Here is a 22,937-nt window from a genome sequence, read left to right as displayed (position 1 = left end):
ACTCATCTTCAGAGAAAAAGAAGAGGGGGACGAAACACTCATTGTCTCACTGCTCTCCCGATAGACGGGTAAGGTTCCCATTGAAATCTGACCCCACAGAGAAGTGGGAACAGTTCAGGAAGAAAATGCTGGATGTTTTTGAAAAGTCGGCGCCTTTGACCTCCTCTGAGTCGGGGAGCCAAAGTGTTGGAGCCCACCGGGCAAAGTAAAGCTGGTATGGACTATTTGAAGGACTCTAATGCACTGAAAGGCCCAGGCGCAACTTCTGTCACATATGTGAAATCCTCCTCATTGTCGAAGGCTACGACCTCGACTGTTTTTCAAAGACACTGCGGCTGACTCCGCTAGAGGCCCATCGGCGTCGAAATTCAACAACCCATTGCACCTAAGTAGATGAGTGACCATGTCCTTGTGCGAAAGGATATTTGCTGATGAGAATGAGGTCTCTCTTAGTCTCAAGCCCATGAGACGATCGAACACTCTAGAGGATGTCTTACAGCGACCTCCAAGGGGCAAGTGGACTGAACACTTCCCCTAAGAGTGACTTTTTCCCCTCAGGCCCTTATGCTTACCACAATGCAGCTTATAGAACGTTAATGGGCAAAGTCTGAGGCTCTAGTGTGCGGACCCCCTACCAGGGATGTCACAGGTTATGATCTTACTGACATCCTGCACAAAGGTTCAGAGAAGGAGCATATCCTTCCTTTCCATGCAGCCTTGAAGGACCCCCTTATGGAGCTTTAGCAGAAGCCCTGTTCAGTGCAAGCAGTTAAGGGGAACCTGTCTAAGAAGTGGTGCCACTTCTAGGGCGAAGTCATCGGCTTACCCATCCTTAATGCTGGACAGGGATGATGAGAAAGTGGACGCCTGGGCTAAGAACATTTTTGCTTCAATTATCATGGCCCTCAAGGCAGTGAATTCTTTCTGTGCTGTGGACAATACACACATGCCATCAGTACTTGAACAAGCTACTGAGAAAATCCCTGATGGGGAGAAGAATGGTTTCCTCAATAGAATCGTGGATGGCACAGAGGCAATGGGCCAGCCTTTGCAGTGTGGATTTAATACCCCTGGTTGCCTGGGGAGAACGATGGGCACATGTTCAGTTTTAAGGCATTTCCCATGGCTAAGGAAGTCTGGGTTTGCACCTGACTTTGAGGCTAGAATGTTAGATTTGCCCTTCGACACCCACAGTCTCTTTGGTTCCAAGGTTGACGACTGTTTGGAAAAGCTGCAAACCTCCAAGGCAACCTCTAAGTTCTTGTTCAGCTTTTAGTCCGCAGCGTTCTCAGGCTCCCACTAACATTTTGAAAAGGTCCTTTTGTTATTTTGGGTTCTTAAGCCAAAGAGGAAGATGCCAATCTACCTCTAGTCAAAGTAGATTCCCCAAATCTTCTAGAGAGAGGGAGGGAGGGAAGGCAAACCCATCTTCTGTTGCTTCGGTCCTTTCTCTGGCAATAGCCGCAACAAAGCCTTCCTGGTAACCTTTTTCATACCTCTCCGGTAAGAGGGCCTCAAACTCATTTTCACAAAGAATGGCAGGGCATTACTTCAGACAAGTTGGCAGGCAAATAATTTCCCAGGGTTACTGCCTGCCCTTTCTTAGACGTCCCCCTGCTTGTCCCCCTTCCAGTTTGATTCCAAAAGATCTGGATCTGCTGTTGCAACAGGAAATATTTACTTTGTAGCAGAAAGGGGTGATAAAACGCGTCCCTCAAGCGGAGAGGAATCAGTGATGGTACTCTCTCTACTCCCAAAGGAGGATGGGGGCCTGTGAAACCATTCTGGACCTAAGACGCTTGAACAGGTACCTCTGGAAAGACAAATTCAAGATGGTTACTCTTTCGCAGATTCCCTAGGCTGTGGAGCTCCATGATTGGGTGTTGTTAATGGATCTTCAGGATTCTTACTTCCATGTGCTGAGTCTTCCCAAGGACAGCAAATAACGAAGATTCAAGTTTGGCAGTGCGCACTACCAATTTGCATTATTGCCGTTCGTGCTTACCTCCACCCAAGCTGATAGCATTGGTGGCAGCCAGTCTGAGAAGGGAGGGCATTCATGTCTTCCCTTACTTGTACTAGCTCATCAGGGCCCTCTCAGAGAAGCAAGCCCGAGTTCATCTAAGTCATGTTTGCCACTACACAAGCTGGGCTTCTCCCTCAATTTCAAGAAGTCACTGATGAAGACATCTTAAACGATCCAGTTCATTGGGACAGTCCAGATGACGGAGCTACCAATATCCAACAAATGGTCTCTTAATTCTAGAATGCCCAAATGTTACCGTCCTTGGACTTGAGGTTTCTGGGCCTCATGACATCTTGCATTTTCCTGGTGCTAGAGGCTAGGCTTGAGAATGAGATCCGTTCAGTGGGATCTCAGATCACATTGTTCGCAGTTCTCAGGCAACATGACGGATCTCTTGCAGGTCCTAACGACTAGGCCCTCCAGTGGTGGTCAAGTAGGACTGATGAAGGGGAATCCTTTTGGCAGCCCTGGCCAGAGGTGACAGTAGTGACGGATGCCTCATTGAAGGTCTGGGGCACACTCCTGAATGAGCTCAGGGTGAATGGGCTGTGGTCCCCAGCAGAGGTGAAACTCCACATGAAACCTCTGTAGTTGAGGGCACTCAGACTGGCGCTGATGGCCTTTTTGCCTTCCATACAGGGGAAGAGCATCCTGATAATGATGGCCACCACAGTGGCCATGCATTACTTCAACAGGAGAGGTGGTGTAGGGTCACTACCACTGTGCAGGGAGGCAATGCAGCTCTGGTTCCGGGCACTGCAAAACAGAATCTCTCCATCAGCTGTTTACCCGGGGAAGAGAACACGACGGCGGACGCTCTGAGCTGGCACAGCAGAGTCTCCCACGAGTGGGAGTTAGCTCAGGAAGTCCTTCTAGAGATCTTCACCCTTTGGAGAAACTCTAAAGTGGATCTGTTTGCGTCCTTTATCAACAGGAAATGCAACCTGTTCTGTTCCAGGGAATTGCCTCACAGAGGAGCTCTCAGGGACGCGTTCGTAGTGGACTGGGAATTTCCACTCCTGTACATGTTCACACCTGTCCCTGTCATTTCTTATTCCATCCGGAGGTTGAGGAAGTTTGGGTAGTTCATGATCCTGATTGCTCTGAATTTGGACAGGAGGATGTGGACAGACCTTCTATATGTGTCCATCTGCCCTCCATTTCATCTTCCCCAAAGAGTGGACCTACTCTCGTAAGAGGGAAGCAGTCTTCTTCACCCAGAAGTAGGAACTCCGAGCCTGGTTTCTGAGAAATTAAGAAGATCGGGTTCTCCCAGAAGGCCTAATTGAGGTGTTGCTTTCGGCCAGAAGACCAGCAACAAAGGCACTATACTGCTGCCGTTGAAACATGGTTTGCAGCTGGTGTAGAGATAAAGATATTGATCCTTTCACTTCCAGTACACCTGCAGTGATCTTTTTTTTCTTTTTATTAGTTTATTTTAAACCTTTAACAAAAAACAGGAAGCTTTCCATACATGCATGTACCAATGGGGAAAAAAGGTAGAGAGCATAAAAGACGAAAACTGAGCAAAGACAAATCAGAGAAGATCCCAGAAAAAAATAGAAGAAATTGAAAAAACATGAATCCCAGAAGCCAGCAAATGACAATTGTCATTAAAAACTTCCCAATCCTCTCTGACTGGCTCTCCCTTTGATGCATACATTTGTCACCATTACGCAATAAAAATTCCATTCAGGAACTTGATAAGTGCAAACATTTACAAATGGTTTTATCCCATTAAAAATGTTAACCACCACTCATCTACTGAAAGGGTTGGGGCTGCTGCAATTGTAGAACCCAAGAACAGGGCACGGTGATCAATCAGGCCAACACATGTGGTTAGTAGATGTTTTAAGGATTTCGTTACCATGTCTTTCAGACAGAATCTACAGATCCACTGCTTCTCAATCAGTTGTTTCCGAACAGCTAACCTCACGTGTAGGGTGCAAATTTAAGCGTATTCTCAGGAAGCTCCCTCTAGTCACCGGATAGGGAAACTTAATTAAATATTCAGGGACCTGCATTAAAGATCTACACTCAAGCACATAGTTTTTCATTAAAGCCAAGTTGTTCTTTTTCGTCTGCGACAACATCCAATCCTGTTGACAAAGTTACTTTTTTATCACTGCAGGATTAGATATTAGGGTCAATACTGAGGAATCCAAGTCTTTCAGGCAGTTCATACATTTCACCTTCCATGCACTGAGGTGGTCAATATTTGTCAGCGAACAATTATCCCCCAAGAGGGACAGTTGGGGAGCAATATGTGGCAGCAGGGTTCTCCGAAAGAGGGGTTTATTATTAAATAAAAAAAATATTTGCTCCACACGCCCGCAGGCCTCAGGGCAGGCAAAAAAATAACGCAGTCAAACAACCAAAACAGATAGCATTAGAGGGGATGCGAGCAGAAGAATCCAGGGCAAAACTCAGTCAGATGTACGGCAAAATGCTATTGGGGCTTCCAGAGAGACTGAGTAGAGAGACACCAGGCATAGTTCAAAACGAATACAAGCTATAGGTAGGCTCTTCGGAAGATGCAAAAATTCGTTTTCAAAAAGTGCCTGCCTGGATTGCCCATATTTGCCATGTTAGATTTAGGCGAGATTCACCCCCATATGATAGGATAGGAATCACCTTTTATAAAAAGTGATTATTGGAGCCATGGAGAACTTGCCAAATCTTTGATGCAGGATCATACCCTGGGCGGTTAAACTTTTTACTTTAGATCTTAATAGGTTGGCCCAGGGTGTTTCTGCAATGCTTTGATTTACACAAACTCCCAGGTAAATGATTGGGTCGATGCATTCTAGTGGTTCACGATTAAGTTGGCAACGAAATCCTGGATTTTTATTTAATTACCTTTTTCCCCCCAATTAAACACCAGGATCTTTAATTTCTTTCCATTGACTCGTAATTCATTTAAGATCATATAGGACTGCAGGGTGTCTAAGCGCCATTGCAATCCTATTGGTGTTTTATCAATCAAAAGCAGATCATCCGCGTAAACGATCGAAGGTTTCGGGCTCGCATTGATCTTTGGTGGAAAACCACAGTGCTTTCTTTTTTGCTGCACCTCGCCCACCAAGGGCTGCAGGTGGCTACCATCAAGGGTTACCTGGCAGCGTTATCCATCTTTAAACACACACCAATACAAGGTTCTTATTTAAAAATACCTATAGTAGTCAAGGGACTGACAAATATTTTCCCACCAGTTCTGTAGTACCGGCTTAGGATCTGAACTTGAAACTAACATTTTTGATGGGAACTCGATTTGAAGCTCTCCATTCCTGTCCACTCACGTTATTAACCTTTAAGACAATGTTTCTGGTAGCCATCACATGTGCTTGCAGAGTGTGTGAGCTGCAAGCTCTGTCATGTAAACCTCCTTTCACAATATTTTCCCTTGAGAAGGTAATATTGAGGGCGTGGCTCTCCTTCCTTCACAAGGTGGTGTCCAAATTCTATCTTACACAAAAGAGTAGCATGCCATAATTTTATCTAACCCCGCACCCTCATCCTTCCAAGGAGGAAGAGAGGTTGCATAGACTCTACCAAAAAAGGTCTGTACGTTTCTATCTTTGCAGGTTTGCAAATGTCAGGCAAACCAACTCTTCATTGGTTATACTGGACACAGACTAGGCCAGACCATGACCAAACAAAAATTGTCACGTTGGATCATTCTTTGTATCATACAATGTTACTCTATAGCTGGGAAAGTTGTCTCGGAAAATCTAAGGATGGTTTGCAGTGATAACATTGCGGCAAAAATGTTGCCTGTACAAAAAATCACAGCAAAAATGCAGTGGTTTGACCCGTTAAAGGTGTACCCCATTATACCATAATCCTTTAAGGGGAGCGAGGGTTGCGGGGGCGTCACCCGCTCCCCTTAAATGGTATAATGGGTCCAGTGGTTGCAGGGGTCTCCCCCGCATCCTTTACATGGATTGCGGCAGCAAAACCACAGCCTTTTTGCCGTAATATTTTGTGTCCACAACCATTTTTGCCACGATTTTAACACATAGAACTCAAAGGAATCATTCCACCAAAGGATTGGCAACCACTTCGGCTCTGCAAAGAGTTGTACCACTGTAGCACATGCTGCAACTTGATCTTCGTTAAACACCTTTTGAAAACATTACTATTTGGACAGTTTTGTAAAATATATACCAGTAAAAAAAATCCACTCTCCCACCTCCTTTTATGAAACTGCTATGGAAGTCTATTTTAGGATGAGCAATCCATGACCCAATCCATTAGAAGAACAAATGACTTACCTCTGGTAATGTTTTTTATACTGGATCTTCCCTCCACAGATTCCTCATCGTCCTCCCAGCCTACCCGGCTGACTGTGGTTGCATTTTTTTTTTTCAAATTTATTTTATGGTTTTGAAAAAACTCAACCTTTTAATAAAACTTAAAATAGAAACACAGAATATGAAACATTACAATCTACATTAATTTCAATATATAAACATATATAAAAACAGCATTATACAATATTTCATTTCATTCATTACATTATTAAAACTCCCATCTAAGATCAGAGCTTTAATAAAAGATGTAATTCCAATTACAATTGACCTTGCTCTTCCAGCCAGACATCTATTCCAAAATTCGCCCGCATCAAAATCTGTCACTCATGGGGCCCATTTATCCAGATAAAGTTTATGCAGAGTTCTTAACTCTGAACATTTCGTTACCCAATATTAAGTTTCAACAATGTCTGCTGTCTCAAAAAACCTGCATACTCCTAAGTCTGCAGAAATCCTGTTATGTTTTAGCATGATTTCTTTAGAGTTAAACAGATTCCATCGGAAGCGGGTATATATCACTCGGGTCACATTGCCTGGGTGGATACTGAGGAAAGGGGCCAAGATGCCCCTCCTTTTATAATCTTCACTCAAGTGAACCAATAAAGGTTATGAATGCAATTTTTCCACTGTGAACATCCAGGCATATTGATATTATAGTGACTTTACCCTACTTGGGTATTCTACCAGTTCCTGTACAGAACAGCCGGGCCTGTCAAGAATCAAATTACTCAGCTTCCATTCTAATACAGCACTTTGACACAAAACATTTCTTAAAGTCTACATATGGCCTGCCCTCTACCGGGATTAAAATTGTTCTCAAAAGGGACAAGACTTGCCAGTGTGAGCGTGCTTGAAGAGACGCTAGACCCAAGTCATAATGAATGGCTGCTACAGGAAGACTCATTGGGGTGTTTAAAATTTGTTTCCAGATCTTACCCTCCAGTACCGGAAGGTATTCTAGAAGAGCGTATGGATGTGTCTAAATTCCATGAAGATGTTTTGGAATGAGATTTGGTTGGTAGTATCTAATCACAGTTTTGGGGGAGAATCTACGAAACTTTGCGTCAATCATTTTTAATCGGACCAATCAATTTTCCTGGGATTTCATGTAGCCAAAGAATACTGCTCTTCAGTGAAGAACTCCCGAATACTGGCAAACCCAGTTAGACCAACGAGTCAACAAATGAGATTGAAGAATCGCCCACACTCCATTTCAATGTGCATTTGTTTGTGCTGTTAAAAAATCTTAATTACTTTTGATTTGGAGGGGTTAACTTTGAGAGAGTTTTCCCATGTATTCTACAAAAGAGTTAATTAGTCGTTGCAGACCAACTTTACTTGCATCGAATGGAAAAAAGTCATCCGCATAAGCAAGCCGTTGAAAATGAAGATGTCGCAATTTCGGGGTAATCAAGGAGACATCCGCAAGGGCCTTCATTATGTCAGCCAGGTATACATTTAAAATGCAGGGAGCAACTTCACATCCCTGTCTGATCCCCCCCTCCCCCCCCCCCCCCCCCCGCCCCCTCAGAGTCCGAACTTCTCTGGATAGAGGATAGATCCCCATTATTATTAAGTCGAATTTGTATAAAAGTATTGGAATGTAGACAAATAAGTATGTCAAGAAGACCATCCGGTATACCCCAGCTGGCAAGTTTCTTCCACAGTAACCCTCGATCTAGGGCATTGAAGGCCGCTGTTAGGTCTTTGGAAGCTCTATATACTGCATTGTATCAACCACTCCATGCCAGCTGCTGAATTGTGTTAATTACCAACCCATTGAGCGTAGTCCCCATTTGTCTGCTAAACCCTACCTGCTACTTAGAGAGTCTACAAGTCCCTGAGGCCCAGGCTTCTAAGTGATGTAACACAATTGAGGCAAAGATCTTGCTATCTGCATTGAGAAGCGCAATTTGTCGATAGCTGGAAGAATTACATCTATCGCCTCTTTTAGATCTAGGAGTGATATGAGTGCTGGACCACGTGGGTGGGAAAACTCCAGTAGCCAGTATATTAGCGAACAATATGGAGAGAGTGTTGGCCCACGCCTCCCTACCAAATTTCAAGACCTGATTGGTCAGGCCATTAGGACCTAGTGCCCTAAAGGAGCTAATAGAGTTTAATATCCTAAAAAGAGCATATTTACCAAAATCCATCTGTGAAATCAAATCATTATCCCATTCGGGAATCTCCACCACTCTGCTCAACCCTGAAGTGTTTGCAAAAGCTTGTTCAAAGTACAAGACCCAGTCCACCTCCGAAACTCCATTAATTTGGAGTAGCGATTGAGGAGCCTCATTGTTATTAACTATTTGCCAAAAGGCCATACAATTCTTATCCCTTAAGCATAATAGCATTGTTTCTACATCCCTCTGCAGTCTGGTTGCCTTAGTTTGTCTAACCCAATTTCGTTGCGCCTTTTGGGTTTTTCTAATTAATTCATGTGTTTCAATAGGAGTACCCTGTCCATGTTTTTTAATTGGGCCATCCTACGGCACAGTTGACTTTTCCGTGTAGCCACCTCTTTGTTATACACATGCTTATGGTTCACCCTAAGAGCACTACCCCCCTGAGACTACCCCACTCACTTTTAAGAGATGGCCTATATCATTTCCAAATTCATTGGGTATGAGGGTTTTGTACTTCCAGGACTGGTCCGTTAAATTCAAGTGGGCGCCCAGAGTGGAGTTTACCCTTTGCACCTTGCCCGAATTCCAACGAATGTGAGTAACTGAACCCCTGACTAAGAGGTCTGAGGCACATATCATTCTAGGAGCTGACCTTCCAGATCTCACTTGTGTGGGCTTGCTATGCGACCGGTTCAAGTTGACTTCTACTGTAGCATGGTCACTCAATGGGGTGAAGTTAACACTTAATGTTGCGCAAAAGGTGCCTAACCCCTACACAAAAATGTAATTGAGTGTGGAACTTACAGCACCATTCGTCCATGTAGGGTGAGGAGGGCCTTTATAACAAAAAGCTTAATTCAGAGTCCAAAGCCCCATGTCTCCCATTGTTGAGAGCCTCCTTTCACCATCTCTATTCTTGTGGGTGGACATGGCATCCACACCTCATACCTCCAATCTGTTTTCAGAATGAATACAGCCGGAATTAAGATCCTCCACCAGCGCAATGTGTCTTCCTTGAGACATGTCGCGCCATTGTTGTATTCGGGACGTTATTTCAGTGAGAAATGTTACCAAATCGCCAATCCCTCTATGCCAATAGACATTCATCACCAACAAGTCCAATGGGGTAACTTGTCCCATCATAATATGGGTGGCTTATGCTCCCCTAGTGATATTGAAAGTATCCTTTACTGTGACCTCTACCGAAGATCGTGTGAGTGTTAATAGTCCCCCAGAGGGGCGACCCAAAGCGCCCTGTGTTGCTGATTGGCTTGTTACTACAAAACCTTCTAATAATGGTGGATGTGTCAGCCAGGTTTCTTGTAGGTTTATTATATGGGCTAGCTGTAATTTGGCTCCTAAGGCAGGTTCAGAAAATAAGTGCCTGTTGCCCCGGGTATTCCATGTTAGTAGGGTCAACTGGTTGCCCCTACTAGACTCTATCTGCACAACCTCATTAGGTAGTTGATGCCGTGAGTAGCCACGCTCAATTGTTAGTGGGTTCAGAATGTTGGATTTTATGTTTTGGATAGGCAATCTACGCCGCTGATATAGGATTATCCCCTTTCTTGGCTTCAGGCTTGTAAGTGGTAAGATCAAACCCCAGAATTAGTAAATTTTCACTTTGCTTTAGGATTGAGTCGTAGAATTAAATTCTACGATTGCTCTCACCTTCTGGCCATGAACAACATAGTCCACCCTTTTTAAATCGCATGAAAGAAATACCGAACAAATTTGGGATTTCCGCGAATAATTGAAGTATCGTTGTTTGCCTCAAAATAATGTCCTTATTCTCTGTAAAAATGCACTTGGGCTGGATAGTCGGAGGCAGGTCAGTTCTCTCAAGGGAGGTCTTTTTGGTAGTTGGATATGTTCTCAATTGATTAAACAATTTCGCCCCACCCTGAAGGAACGGATCCTTAGGAAGCCTATCTGGGTTGATCCTTGGCTAACACATCCCAGTAGTCCTTTAATTGGGGGGACCCAACGGGGGATGCGTGTTGGAGCCCGCCACTGACTTACACCATGTCCATTATTTCCCCATGTATTCTGACCCAATATAGGGTGTTCACCCAGGCTTTGGTGATTACTTGAATGTATACCCCTTCCTAATTGGTGACTTAGTTCCTAATGGTAGAAATCTTCATCAAAGGTGGTATTGGTACAGAAGAAATGGTATTCGTCCTCCGATCTCGTTGGTGTATTTCCACCGATTTACCGGGTCCAGGTTGCATCACACAATCAACTTCGAAGCAGTTGACCACACCCTTGTCAACCGCCATAGTTTTGCTCTAAAAGAGATTAGCCTGAGGTTTCTGGCTCTTGGTCCTGTTTTTTTATTTCCCTGCATGGTCCTGAAAGCAAGTTTCTAACAAGGGGCTGCTTAAAGAATGTAGACAGCAACTGTTTAGATTGCTTTATAAATAGTTTTTTTTTAGCCCCCATCCTTTTATTATCCCCACCAAATGGATATTTATGGATGTCTACCATTTCTTGTTTTACTGTTTTGGAGGTACAATGCAGGTAACTATTGTTGGAAGCCCCCTCTTCCCGTACTCCTACGTCCTGTCCCCTTTTCTCCATACTATATGGGCATCCCTCACTAGGGACAGGAGACGGAACCTTTTTCACCAGAAAAACTCTTCTTCCCCTTTAAATTTAGAGACGGGCGGCGACGCAGCACTGGGAGCATGTGCTCCCCTGACTACAAGACACCCACCCCCCGCCACCACTCCCCAGTCCTTTTTTCCATGTCAACAGGAATGGACCGCTTTCACCAGCGCGCCTATGTTTGGCTTCGGCCTTGTAATTCCACGCGCTCTTCCCCGGATACTGTATTTTGTCTTTAATCAGGTACTCGGTCCTCTGGCGCCATGCTCCTCCCTGGCGCATGTCGACGTCATCGGGCTTCAGCAGATGTCCAGCCTGCGAGAGGCTCTTCCCTACGTCTGACCCCCAAGCTCTTTGCCTCTGCTGCCTTGGCCCCGAACACGGCTGGGAGGGTAGGGTTGTACCATGTGTGACGCACTTACACTGCCCGCTCTGAAGAACAGGTTAGCTCGGTGGAGAGAGCTGTTCGAGAAGTCACCTCCAGAGGACTTGAAGAACTTTGTCAGACACAAGTCAAGGCCCAAGGTAGGGCTGCTTTTTTCCATCGCACCCCACAAGGGCGACTCCTTCCCCAGGAAACGCCCAAGCGGGAGGGACTATTCAAGTTCTCACACCAGCACAGCTACCGGCCACCAGGCTGAGGGGTCGCTAGATCCTGCCAGAGACAGTGCTGAGGGGACAGCAAGATTCTTTTACCAGGTGTCCACCCAAGGAGCTTCGCCCTAGTATCAGACTAAATGTCTGAGGGGGCACCTGTACTCAGCACACCTACCAGGCCTTGTCCTGAGGTGCAGGGTAGGCCTCAAGCTCGACCGCCAAGGGTCCAGGAGGAGGCCGGACCCGGAGATGTAAGCACCACGTCGCAGGCACGTGGCATGCAGCCAAACAAATTGGCTTCAGCGCCAGACATAATGGGCGCTTGTCGGAAACCACTCCTGTTGGGGAAGCAGGTAGGAGATAGTGTCCAAGTTGGACTGTTCTTCGCCAGGTACGTGGCCTACAGCTTACCCTTCAGCGTCACAAGGCAAATATACCCAGCAACCAGCCAGGCAGAGTATGCACAGGCCTCAGCAGCCACTGCTACTCCGTCAATACCACCTGAGACTCCACCAGCCTGTGAGGAAGGGTTTTAAAAAAAAAAATTCCTTACGCTTATGAGGTCCCCTCACATGGGCACCATCCTTCGTGATGTGATCAGGGACATGCTGCCACCAGTCCCAGCGCCCATGGTCATTCCTCCTATGGCTCCAGCAACTCAGGCTCTAGCGCAGCCCCTGCTGCCTTGGCTGGGTCCTTCGATTCCGGCTTCCCTGCCTCCTACAGGCCAGGCGTTTCCACACCAGGCTCCACAGCAGCCTCTGGCTCCGGTCTCCACACATCAGCCTTTAGCGCCCAGCATTCCTCCTCCAGCGCAAGACCAGCCGGGCACCCTGGTGGACAACGACTTGCAGTTTTGGCTGAATACTTGGGGCTTCCACAACGTGAGGTTGAACATCCTGACACAGAGTTCCTGGCCGAGGTCCTTACTCTATGCCCCGCGGCCAGAACAGGGATCCAGATGCAAAATGACAGTCGCCTTGGCCAAAAAGGGATGGATTAAACCCCTTTCGGCGCAGCCTACTAATCGGTTCCTCAACGTCAAGTACAGGTAATTGGAGGGGGATCCACTCTTGCTGTTGGCACACCTTCAACCACACTCGTCAGTGATTGCCGTCACCTCACTCTACTCCAAGCCTCAGTCGTCCTCGGCTACCTCAACTTCGGCGCTTCTAGGCAAGGAGGAGAAGATCCTGGAAGCTTATAGAGAGAAGGTTTATTCCAACGCCTCATTGCACCTTTGTCAGTCTAATGCAGCCGCCATGCTCGCAGGCGTTAATCAGATTTGGCAGGGAATAGCCGACTTCCTCCCAGAACTTACGGTGCACAGTCACGCATGTTTCAAGGCGGGGCTGGCAGAAGCTAAAATGGTGGCGCTGGACATCATGGAGTCCACCGTTGCGCATATAGACACCTCAGGCAATGCCACCTGCATCGCCACAGACATGAGAAGGACGGCCAGGCTACGGCCGACAAAGTTAAACCTGTACGTCCAGGAATGCATATTGGACCTTCCATTCGAGGATGGCAACCTCTGTCATTCCACCACCGATGAGGAGCTGGGTAAGAAGAAAAACAGTTCCTAAACTGCAAAGTCTTATCTATCCTCACTATTATAGCCAAGGCCACGGCAATAGCGTTCCATGGCAGGTCATCAGCATAGCCTTCTGCAAGCACTACTGTTTGGATGCAGGCTCCAGGTCAGATGCTGCATTTGGGCAGTTAGTATTAAGGAACTTGTTTTCTTAAGGATGGGTCACCTCTTCACCCTCGGGCTACATTCAGTTCAAATCGCCGATACAATTTAGAGGAAAGGGGACGAAGGAGTAATTACAAATTAATCACTGTAGTGACTAACGTACTCCTCGTCCCCTTATCTTCAAACGTCCCACCATCCTACCCCCTAATAAATCTGGTGTCATTAGGCAATGGTAGTATTGTCAACACATCAAGGGGGACTGAGGAGTGGCGCCGGGGGGGCAGAGTCAGGAGAGCGCAAGTTCCCTGGGCCGTGCCCCCGCGCGCCTCTAAATTTAAAGGGGAAGATTATTTTCTGGTGAAAAGGGTTCGGTCTACCGCTCCTAGTGAGGGACGCCCATACAGTATGGAGGAACAGGGACTATGGACTTAGGAGTCCGTAGGTCACTACAGTGAGTAACTTATAATTCTTTGTTTGTGTCTTTTGTTAGAATCTGGGTAGGCAAGTGAGGGACCGGGGGGCTGGTACTTTTACAAAAATTACATTGTCCTCACACTCCCTTTCTGCCACCCCCAAGTATTTTGCTCAAGCTCAGATCCTGGGTTTGCAGTAGTACACTCTGTGTCTAAATTGATTGTTGGCATGGGTGGTAAACAAGATCGAGACTCTGAGGAAATACCACATAGATCTCTTAGTAATAGAACTATGCATAGATGTTAAGTTATCCTATCTCTGCAATACCATGTTCAAAAGCTTTGTTATTATTCACATCTGCTTTTAATGCTTCATATAATTTCACCAAAATACATAAGACTTGGTTGATCTCTGTCAAAGTGTTATCTGAGGGGACCTTCCAGCATAGATTGGTCCCTTGTGCAGATGGAGAGGGTCTACAAAGATATTCCAGAGTAGGGGGCGAAGTACAAAAGAATGAGCAATGTAAGTCCTGATTCTTTGAGTCATTGTAATCAGAAGTAACATCATGTGTGGTTAATTGGAACAAATTCCTGCATTCACACAAGGAGATTTGAGCGTCTCGTTCCGAGAAGGGGGGTGGGGGGAGTATTCAGCTGTTCGTAGTGCTGTAGCTTGTTTGATGTTTCCGCCACATTTGGTGGAGTATTTAATTGTTCTATTGATTTAGAGAATAGCTCTAATCTGGGGAAAAAAAAGTTAAGGTGCTTCCCAGATCTTTGCTTTTATTATGACCTTTTGAGATACTTCGTGGCATGGTCCGCACCTTGCTACTTTTTACGCTCATCTGTGAGCCTTTAGCAGACAGAGGTAAGGGTAGATTAACTGCCTTCAACATTTCCTCGTCTTTTATATACGCGGAAATATAGCTTGTGTTCACAATAGGTTTTCCACTCCGTTGATGCATCCACAGAGTGTGGAATACAATTGAAAGGTCACAAGGCTGGCGAGTAACACGTTAGTAAGGGAAGTAGACTCGAGTAGAGTAAACGAGTCCCGAATTGTTAGATAACTGGTCCGCTCACAAGCAGCAGATAACTCTGCTTAATCAGGGGGCTCCAAGGCACCTGGCGCGCAGTCGCCGAACGAAAATCCCAATTTACGTCTAAATGCAGTCAATAATGCTGCCAGTAATGCTGTCAGTAAAAATGCACGTTCCGTTATGGGTTGTCAGAGGGGGTGTCGGTCCTCGGGATATCCGGCCTTCACCCGGCCTCCAAAACTCTGGCAACAAGAAGGGAGCAAAGGATCCCCCTCCCCCAGCGCAAACGCTGCCAAGACACTTGGAGGGTTAAAGGTTATGAGAGGGCCGGGAGTTCCCGAATCAAAAGGGCGAGCCCCTGCAGTCTCCAGGCTACTGACTTGTTCCGGCCCCCGATAGAAAATATATAGCTAGTAGTTCCGGGGTGTCTTTGTCCTCACTGATATCGTTTATAGATAGGAAGGAGGTAGAGTATTTTACCCACTCAACTGCAGACTGCAAACACTTAGATCCACACTTCGTGGGTGAATTTTTTGATATTCTTCTCTTTTGGTGCCCTTGCAGGTTTTGGTAATCCTCAAATCGGCTGTGCAGAAAGAGGGAAGAACTAGAACTGAGGCAAGGGGGCGGGACATAAGAGTAGGAGCAGAGCAGTGGATGGCACAATGCGTGCTAGTTATACAATTGTCAACGTCCCGACCGAGGGCAGGAATGGTACTCGCTGAGGGACATCGATTCAACACCGCACAGCACCCTCTACTGTTGAAATATTTCAGAGACTGTGAACAGGGTATCGGTATATCAAAGATGAGGAATCTGAGGGAGGATCATCCAGTGGAAAGAACATTACCTGCGCCAAGTAATTTGTCCTTCTGATGGATGTTCCTCCCACAGATTCCACATACCTATCCCAACCTGCCCCTCAATTTAGAGGGCAATTGGCTTCTCAAGCCTCTCCTTTGCCATGAGCCCATGCTAGCCTGCCAGTTATATGATTTAGTGTGAAACACATTTTTCTAACGTGACTGAGCTGTAGGGCAAATAATGACATAACTGAAGTCAAGGGGCGCAGTGCCGGCTATTTGTATCGCAGTCTTGTCGGGGCCCGAGGTGTCGAGGGCTCTCAACACTGCACTACACCCCCTGGTGGTCAAAAAAAGTGTCTGAAGTTGTGCTGCTCGCTCAGAAAGCATCTAAAATGAGGACTCTGTGGGAGGTACATCCATCGTAAAGAACATTACCGAGAGGTAAGTAATTTGTTCTTTTTGTAAAAACGGCTGATTTTGTTGTATTTGTCGGTCGCAAAATCACTATAAGCTGCAGATTCTGATTAGGGTTCTCCGAGCGTCGGGAGGGGGAAGCAATTAGATAACGCACCCAGAGGCCAACAAAAAATGCAATACACTTTAGCAATAGGTAGTACACTTCAGTGAGATTAATTACATTGTCACCAAAAATCATTAGTATAAATATGCATTTATAGTTGAAGAAATGGGGAGCATGCCTTTAAAAATACATTTAGAAAAAAAGTACATACTAAAATTTCAGTCTTTGGCATAAAAACTCCCTGGACCCAAACTGGATGAAACCTATGCAAGTATAGTAAAATCACTGTAGAATTTTCTAGTGAAACTAAACAGGACAAAATCAATAGGCAATCTTTGTATATGGGTGGTGTGGGAGAATAGTCCCAATTCAACCCTGAAGGTACAGATTTGGTGGCAAACAACTCCAGCAAGGTCCAGAGTAGACCTCAGTGAAGAGATCCATTGGTCTGTTTGAGAACCAAAGAATATGCAGCACAGCAGGAAGACCACCAATGTTAACCAATTGGTAAATGCGGTTGAGATTTGCTTCCGAAAAGTCTCGGCTAGGACAACCGGACTTCTAAAGGTGTCTATCGAGAATAACCCACAACCTCAGGGCTCGGAGCTACCTACTCGCAATGTGTGCATCCAGAAAGTCTGTTCCTATGTGGCAAAACAACCTGGTAAGTACAGGTCTTCTTTCCTAAGGGCAGTTTTCAGGATGCGTCTTCTCGGGGACTGAAACCTTGGACCAACAGCGACCCTAACGACAGAAAAGGAGAATATACAGTTTTCCCACAATGGAGCATCTCATGCCAGATAAAAATGCAATAGCGAGAAACACTCTAGGACGGCTGTGGAACCCTCTGCACTGCATGTATCGGTCGACTTGAGGGAGTGCGTACCCAGCCACAGAAGATGGGCTCACAAAATTGACGACAGTAGAAGGGGACCCTTGATGGTCCCGAAGAGCAGATGTGGTAGGGTTTTGAAGTATCAACACCCTTCCAGGCAAGGGCAGTTTCAAAAAATTGGCAGTAAAATAGAAATATGGCAACAGAATGGCCTGGAGACAATTCCAACAAGTAAGGTTTGAACCAGCACACCTAGGGAGTCAGAAGGAGGGGCAGTAGAAGCCTATTCTGGAAATCCAAAAGCATACAACCAAAATCCTAAGTCACCTCAGGATACAGAATTCAGACACTAGGGTGATCCTAAAATTGCAGCAGCTATTCTGACAATAGACTTCCACTGCACTTTCCGACTTAGCCACTGCATGGCATTCTTTTGTATTGTTGCTTTGTGTCATCGCTTTCTTAGGCCTAAATGGTTTTTTGGCTAGGGACCATAAGACCCCTTTTACTCCCATCAATGAGGGGTGACAGCCTCTTCAGGCAATTTGTCCCTATGAGGAAAGGTATTTCACTGATGGATGTAATCAATACTTCCTGTCTCATCCGATGCTTCCCTATCTTTGTCAACCTCAGTGACACCTTTGATGTGTATTTCCTCACCATTGAAATTGTGTACAGGGCCTTTGTTTTGTCTCAACTTTATATGATTTTGTGGGGATCGCCTTTCATTGATACTCTTTACCAACTGCTTGGCTTGGACATTATCGTGGCCTGGGCACTCCTGTCAATCATTGCAAATGCATTACATTTCTCTTCCGCAGTGATAGGGTCATAGTACCCTTCTCCAACTTCCTCTAGCACACACAAAGTGGGTTTTTGCTGATTAAAGGACTCACATTTCTTAACCCCGTTTCACTCCTTGCTAAACACATGGGCATGTGAAGTGATACCTTTCCCTCCTTTTTGCCCACTTCGTTTTGGATTTCCTGGTCGATTTTTCAGCACTCAGAACCCATCTGTAATGTTGCAACTGATTGCCCCCCCTGACCGCCCATTACCACTGGTCACACTGCAGCTTTTTGACTGAACGTTTTCACAAGTGTCACGTGGTAGCCTGTTATTTTCTGGTGTGTGATATTTGTGTTTTTACATAGTGCCTATCCTTTCTGTATCGTGGAATATTTGTGGCTCAAAATACTCCTCAGGTGACTGAACTGCACCCTCCTTTTCAGCTACCTTTTCTTTTGTCTTGAGCTCAACAGTATTCTGACTATAAAGAGAGGATCTTCTAACAACTAATCCTACCTCTTCATCTGATGTTTTATTTTCACATTGGACGTTCCTTTTTAAATCTTTGTTCTTTAGGTTTCTCTTGTTCATTTTCCCCTTTGTTCTTCATCTACACACACTTCAATAGTCTGATTAAACTCTAAGTTGAACCACACTCCTTTTTCGTGTGTGTGTGTGTGTGTGTGTGGGCATTCCTTGTCTCACTTTCATTTGTTTGTATTCTAATTTTTGGATCAGAAAGCAATTCAGCACTGCTACACAAAGGTTGTTGATGGGCTTCTGTATTTTTAACAGTGCAGGGGCTATTAAATAGTCACTTGTTGTCGGAACGCACAAGATCACTCCTATGGCATTTTGCACCTTCACTTGGCTGCTTTTTTCGAACTGCACAGAGTTTTCCTATTTGCTCAGACAACATTTTAACTTGGGCCTCTAGACATTGAAACCTGTCCATGTCCCTGGATTCCTCTCTTTGCAGTCTGGGCCGATATTAATTGTTAGAGGGCACTAAAGCCAGCTCACCAATTGCATTAGGGAATTAAGGACAAAGGGTCAGAAGCCCAGATTATCTGGTTGGCCATTGAATCTGCCACTCAACCTAGACCCCTCCACATATGTGCCATAGACACCCCAAGGACTTATACTGGTCCAAACCAGTATATTCCATTATGGGGGCTGTCATTTGGTTTCACAAAGAGCCTATGTGTGCAGAATGTCCATTTGTGCTTGCCCCGAACAAATAAGCCCCTAAAACTAAAAGGGCGGCAGCAGGTCTTAAAAAAATGCATTGTTAGCTGGATGACTACAAAAAAGGTACATTGGGCTAACAATGTGGCAAAATAGCTTGCAGGTTTGGTAAACCCAAAACTGAGTAACAGCTACCACCAGCCTACTCCATAAAAATAATGTAGAGAGATATAATTGCACTAGGGCACAAATGGGGTGCTTGACAAACACAGCTAGAACTGTTAGTCTTAGGGTTGACCAAGGGACCTTTTCTCTTAATGATCAGAAAGGGTTGCTACAGCAAACAGGCTTCCGTAGAAGTCTCACTGGTCACCAAAAGATGGTAAGTGGTGCAAAATAAAATTAGAGCGAAATCCAAAGTTAAGGGACCCTAAAAAGTGGCTCTAGAATTCCCAAAAATAGAATGTATGTCTTAACATGGGGTAAAAAGAGTTATATGTGATTGTACCGACCACAATTAGAAAACAGCAAACTGTTTTTATTTTTTTTTTATTTCGGGGTGTCCGCCCTCACCCAGCTAACTGTTTTTGTTTTTAATTTGGGGGTGTCTCCCCTCACCCCCTAGCCCCCTTATAACACCACCTCAAACCCATCCAATCCATTTTAACCCCTTACCTCACTTCCCTTTCTATATTAATGTGATCTTTTGTCTGTTTTCGGTGTTATTATCTGCTCTGTTATGTACCACTCTGTAGGGTTTGAAATAAAAGGACTGTATACCATAAAAATGTGTAAAATGTAGAATTGCTTCTCTGGGCAACGCAGTCAACTAAATCCTATTTTGCCAACGTTACATAGGAGCTTTACAACATTTGTATGGGACTGCAGCCACTATGCCAGTGAAAGTCACTGTACCTTAATTGCTTGATGCCATTTCCACAATCTGTCTATTGCAGTAAGTCATTGTGAATCACTTGCATGTGGCTGAGCCCTCGATCTCTCTCTATGCCATTAAGGGTCACGGTAAACCCACTTGTATGATGTTGCAGCCACAATATATGCCAGTAATTGATGCTTTTCATCATTTTGTTGAAGCAGCAGAGAGAGAGCCCACCCTATGCAACCACAACATCCCACTCTTGACAACCAACAGCAAAACGCCACACCACCTCCAATCCACATCGCAACAGTCATTGCACCCCTGCGACAAGGTCACAGAAGACCACCCATATGGACTCAAGCACATGCATGTCCACCGACCCATACGACCTAGAACCAAACCCCACATTGACAGTTTTTTCCAAACTGAAACTACCAACACAACCGCAAAGCACTTGTGGATCCTCCCACTAACACCCCCACCACTTCCTCTTATTTTCAGTTCTGCCAGAGCACCCGGAGACCATGCAAATGGCAGCAACGCATGGTATAAATCTCATTAACATAACGTTACCTGATGGGAATGGACAGCATAAGTTATAGGGACTGTATAACTATACAAGGCAGGTTACATGGTTTTGATTGCATGGCACTGTTTGCTTCACTTCCACTTATCTTGCACTGTTGCTACTGATTTAAGTGTGAAGTGTAGGTATTCCCTCTTTGATATAACCAACTGTTTATTTTTTTATAGGGCAATTTGGGGATAGGTACTTATCTTTAACTTTACCTTCTTAGCAACATTAAGTACTAATACAATAGTATTACTGTACTCCTGTGTTGCTTATTTGGGCGCTCTGTTGGGTTAACTGTACTACTATAACACTCCGATATCGCCTGAAGTCTGCCTTACTGCTCAGCCCACGCTTACCTGGATAGTGTTTGTTAGATCCAAGTGTCTTCTACCCTGTTCATCAACTAGGTTTGCCTCCCGGAACCCTCCCACGGGGCTGGTTTTCAAAACTTTGGAACTTGCATTGGAACCCACCAGCCCTCTGACTACCGGGGATGGGGCAGTGAGGAGTCGTCCAGGGAGGTCGGTGGCCCCTTTTTCCCCACCACCATTGCTCCCCTCCACCACTTTCTCTACTGTTTTCAGAGTATTTGTCAGATGAGAAATCTGTGTGTGAACGCCTAATGCATCAAAAAGGACATTACCCAAGTTAAGTCATTTGTTTTTGTCTTCACAGTATCTTTTCTGAACTTCAGTCCACTCGTATATTCTAAAATGTACTTTTCTTTTACTCCAGCCTATGTCTAGTTATGTCCTTCTGGCTGAAAATTCATACATCAAAATGGTAAGTCAATCAGGCACTTTACACTTGTTTTGATGTTTTAGCATTTTAAGTATAAACTGATAAAAACAGTAGATTTTTGTGGCAATTGTCTTCACATGCAGACAGGTACGGGTAAATGAGCAGTCAGTCCAGTTGCTTATTTTGTTTGTTGGCGATTCATGTATTTGCTGCACTGGGAACAAGTTATCAGTTTCCAGATTTCTTGCCCCTCCTTTTCAGTGAGAATTCAATGCTTCCACTTCTGTATGATCCATTCATATCATCCTGGCATTTGGACACACATACAGTCGAGGTTTGAGTTGTAGTGAACATGGATCTTCATAGTGTCCTCTTTTTCAAGGAAAGAGCTACATAGCACCGAAAAGCCGCGTTTGGAAAGCACAGGTTGGGAATGTGTGAATGTCCCATAGTCAACCACTTCAAGGAATATGTCTAGGAATTGCCTTTCCTAAATCTTTCAAACAACTTCACAACCTATGTTTCTCATAGCGTCCCTCCACCTTTTCCCCCTTGCTAATTCAGTCACAGTGCCACTTCGTCTTCTGGTAGGGAACAATTTCATACATGTTTGTTCCCCAGCATGGATGGGGAAGAGCCAGTGGACAAGGGAGTGTTCAATTACTGTTAGAAAACATGTGTGCTAAAAACGTGGCTGTTTGTCTAACCCGCTCATCATGTCTGTGCCTGCTGATGTCTCTGTAATCTATGTCTTGCTGCCTGTAGATGTCATTCCTATCCCGCATCTGTAAATGTCTATGCACTTTAATACCATGTGTACCTATTTGTCATGATTGTTTTTGACTAAGTGCAACTGGCTCCTTAACAACGCCTAGACGCCTCTGGGTTTGTGTGCGCTATACAAATAAATAAATGCTTCTTTTTGTAGCTTCTCATCTCATTCACCTAGACTCCTGGTATTTCTGTTAACTCTTTGTTTGATCCTGACTTGATTTTTGAGAGTTGAGGTCGTCTTAGCCTCAGTTGCTTAATTTATATTTTTTGGAGGGGTGGGGGTACTAGCGAGCCCTTAAGGCTACCATAGCACAGTGACTTGTTTCTCCCATTGATGTTGATTCTAAAGCTCTACTATTTTTCTTGTGGGCAGTTGAACAAGTTACCCCTTTTTTTAAACTTTATGTGCATTTTGCAATACCTTCATGTTTTACTGCATGGCACCCTCCTGTTAATTACATTGCTCAAAATGGATGGCTATGTTGTTTAAGCCATGTTTTCCTACTTCACTGTCCTTGTGGCCGAATTCCTCTCGGGTAGGGTTAAGAAATGATTTGGTATTTCCCTTGTGGTGTGTTTTGAGTGCTGCTGGAAGACCCAGTACACATTCCAAACCTGAGCGACGACATGACTGTAACCTGAGCTAGCTGTCCATGGTTCCACTGGAGCTGAAGTCCCCAACCAAAGATTCTGTTTATCTTTATTTTCACCGGCCTCCGGCTCCTCTCTCCCTGGCGTATGTCGGCTCTAAGGTGGTTTTCCAGGTGTTTCTTCTGCGAGAGGTCCTTCCTGGCTTTAGACCCCCCCATTCGCTCTGTTTAGAGTGTCTGAGGGTAGAACAATGGTGGGACTCATACGGGGCCTGCAGCTCCTTGACTCCATGTTCTATGAAGAACCGTCTGGCACGTTGGTGGGAAACTTTCTCGTGGTGCCGGAGCACCCCAAGGCCTTCCCTCGATGGAAATCCAAGCAGCAGGTAAGTCACATATTCTCCACTCTA

At 45.2% G+C, this 22,937-nt stretch overlaps 1 protein-coding gene across 2 annotated transcripts in view; it reads left to right on the top strand.

Moving 5' to 3' along the window:
- Positions 1 to 22,937, top strand: part of AP3D1 (adaptor related protein complex 3 subunit delta 1) — a 2,198,421-nt gene that overhangs the window by 1,819,654 nt on the left and 355,830 nt on the right. For both annotated transcript variants that reach the window (XM_069649511.1, XM_069649512.1), the window contains one exon: positions 21,158 to 21,205. In XM_069649511.1, the coding sequence (XP_069505612.1) occupies positions 21,158 to 21,205 (48 nt within the window). The remainder of the gene's footprint in view (positions 1 to 21,157; positions 21,206 to 22,937) is intronic.

Source organism: Ambystoma mexicanum, chromosome 1p (assembly GCF_040938575.1).
Source record: "Ambystoma mexicanum isolate Mex_15411 chromosome 1p, UKY_AmexF1_1, whole genome shotgun sequence".
NCBI lineage: Eukaryota > Metazoa > Chordata > Amphibia > Caudata > Ambystomatidae > Ambystoma > Ambystoma mexicanum.
This window is presented reverse-complemented; position numbering and strand designations above follow the sequence as displayed.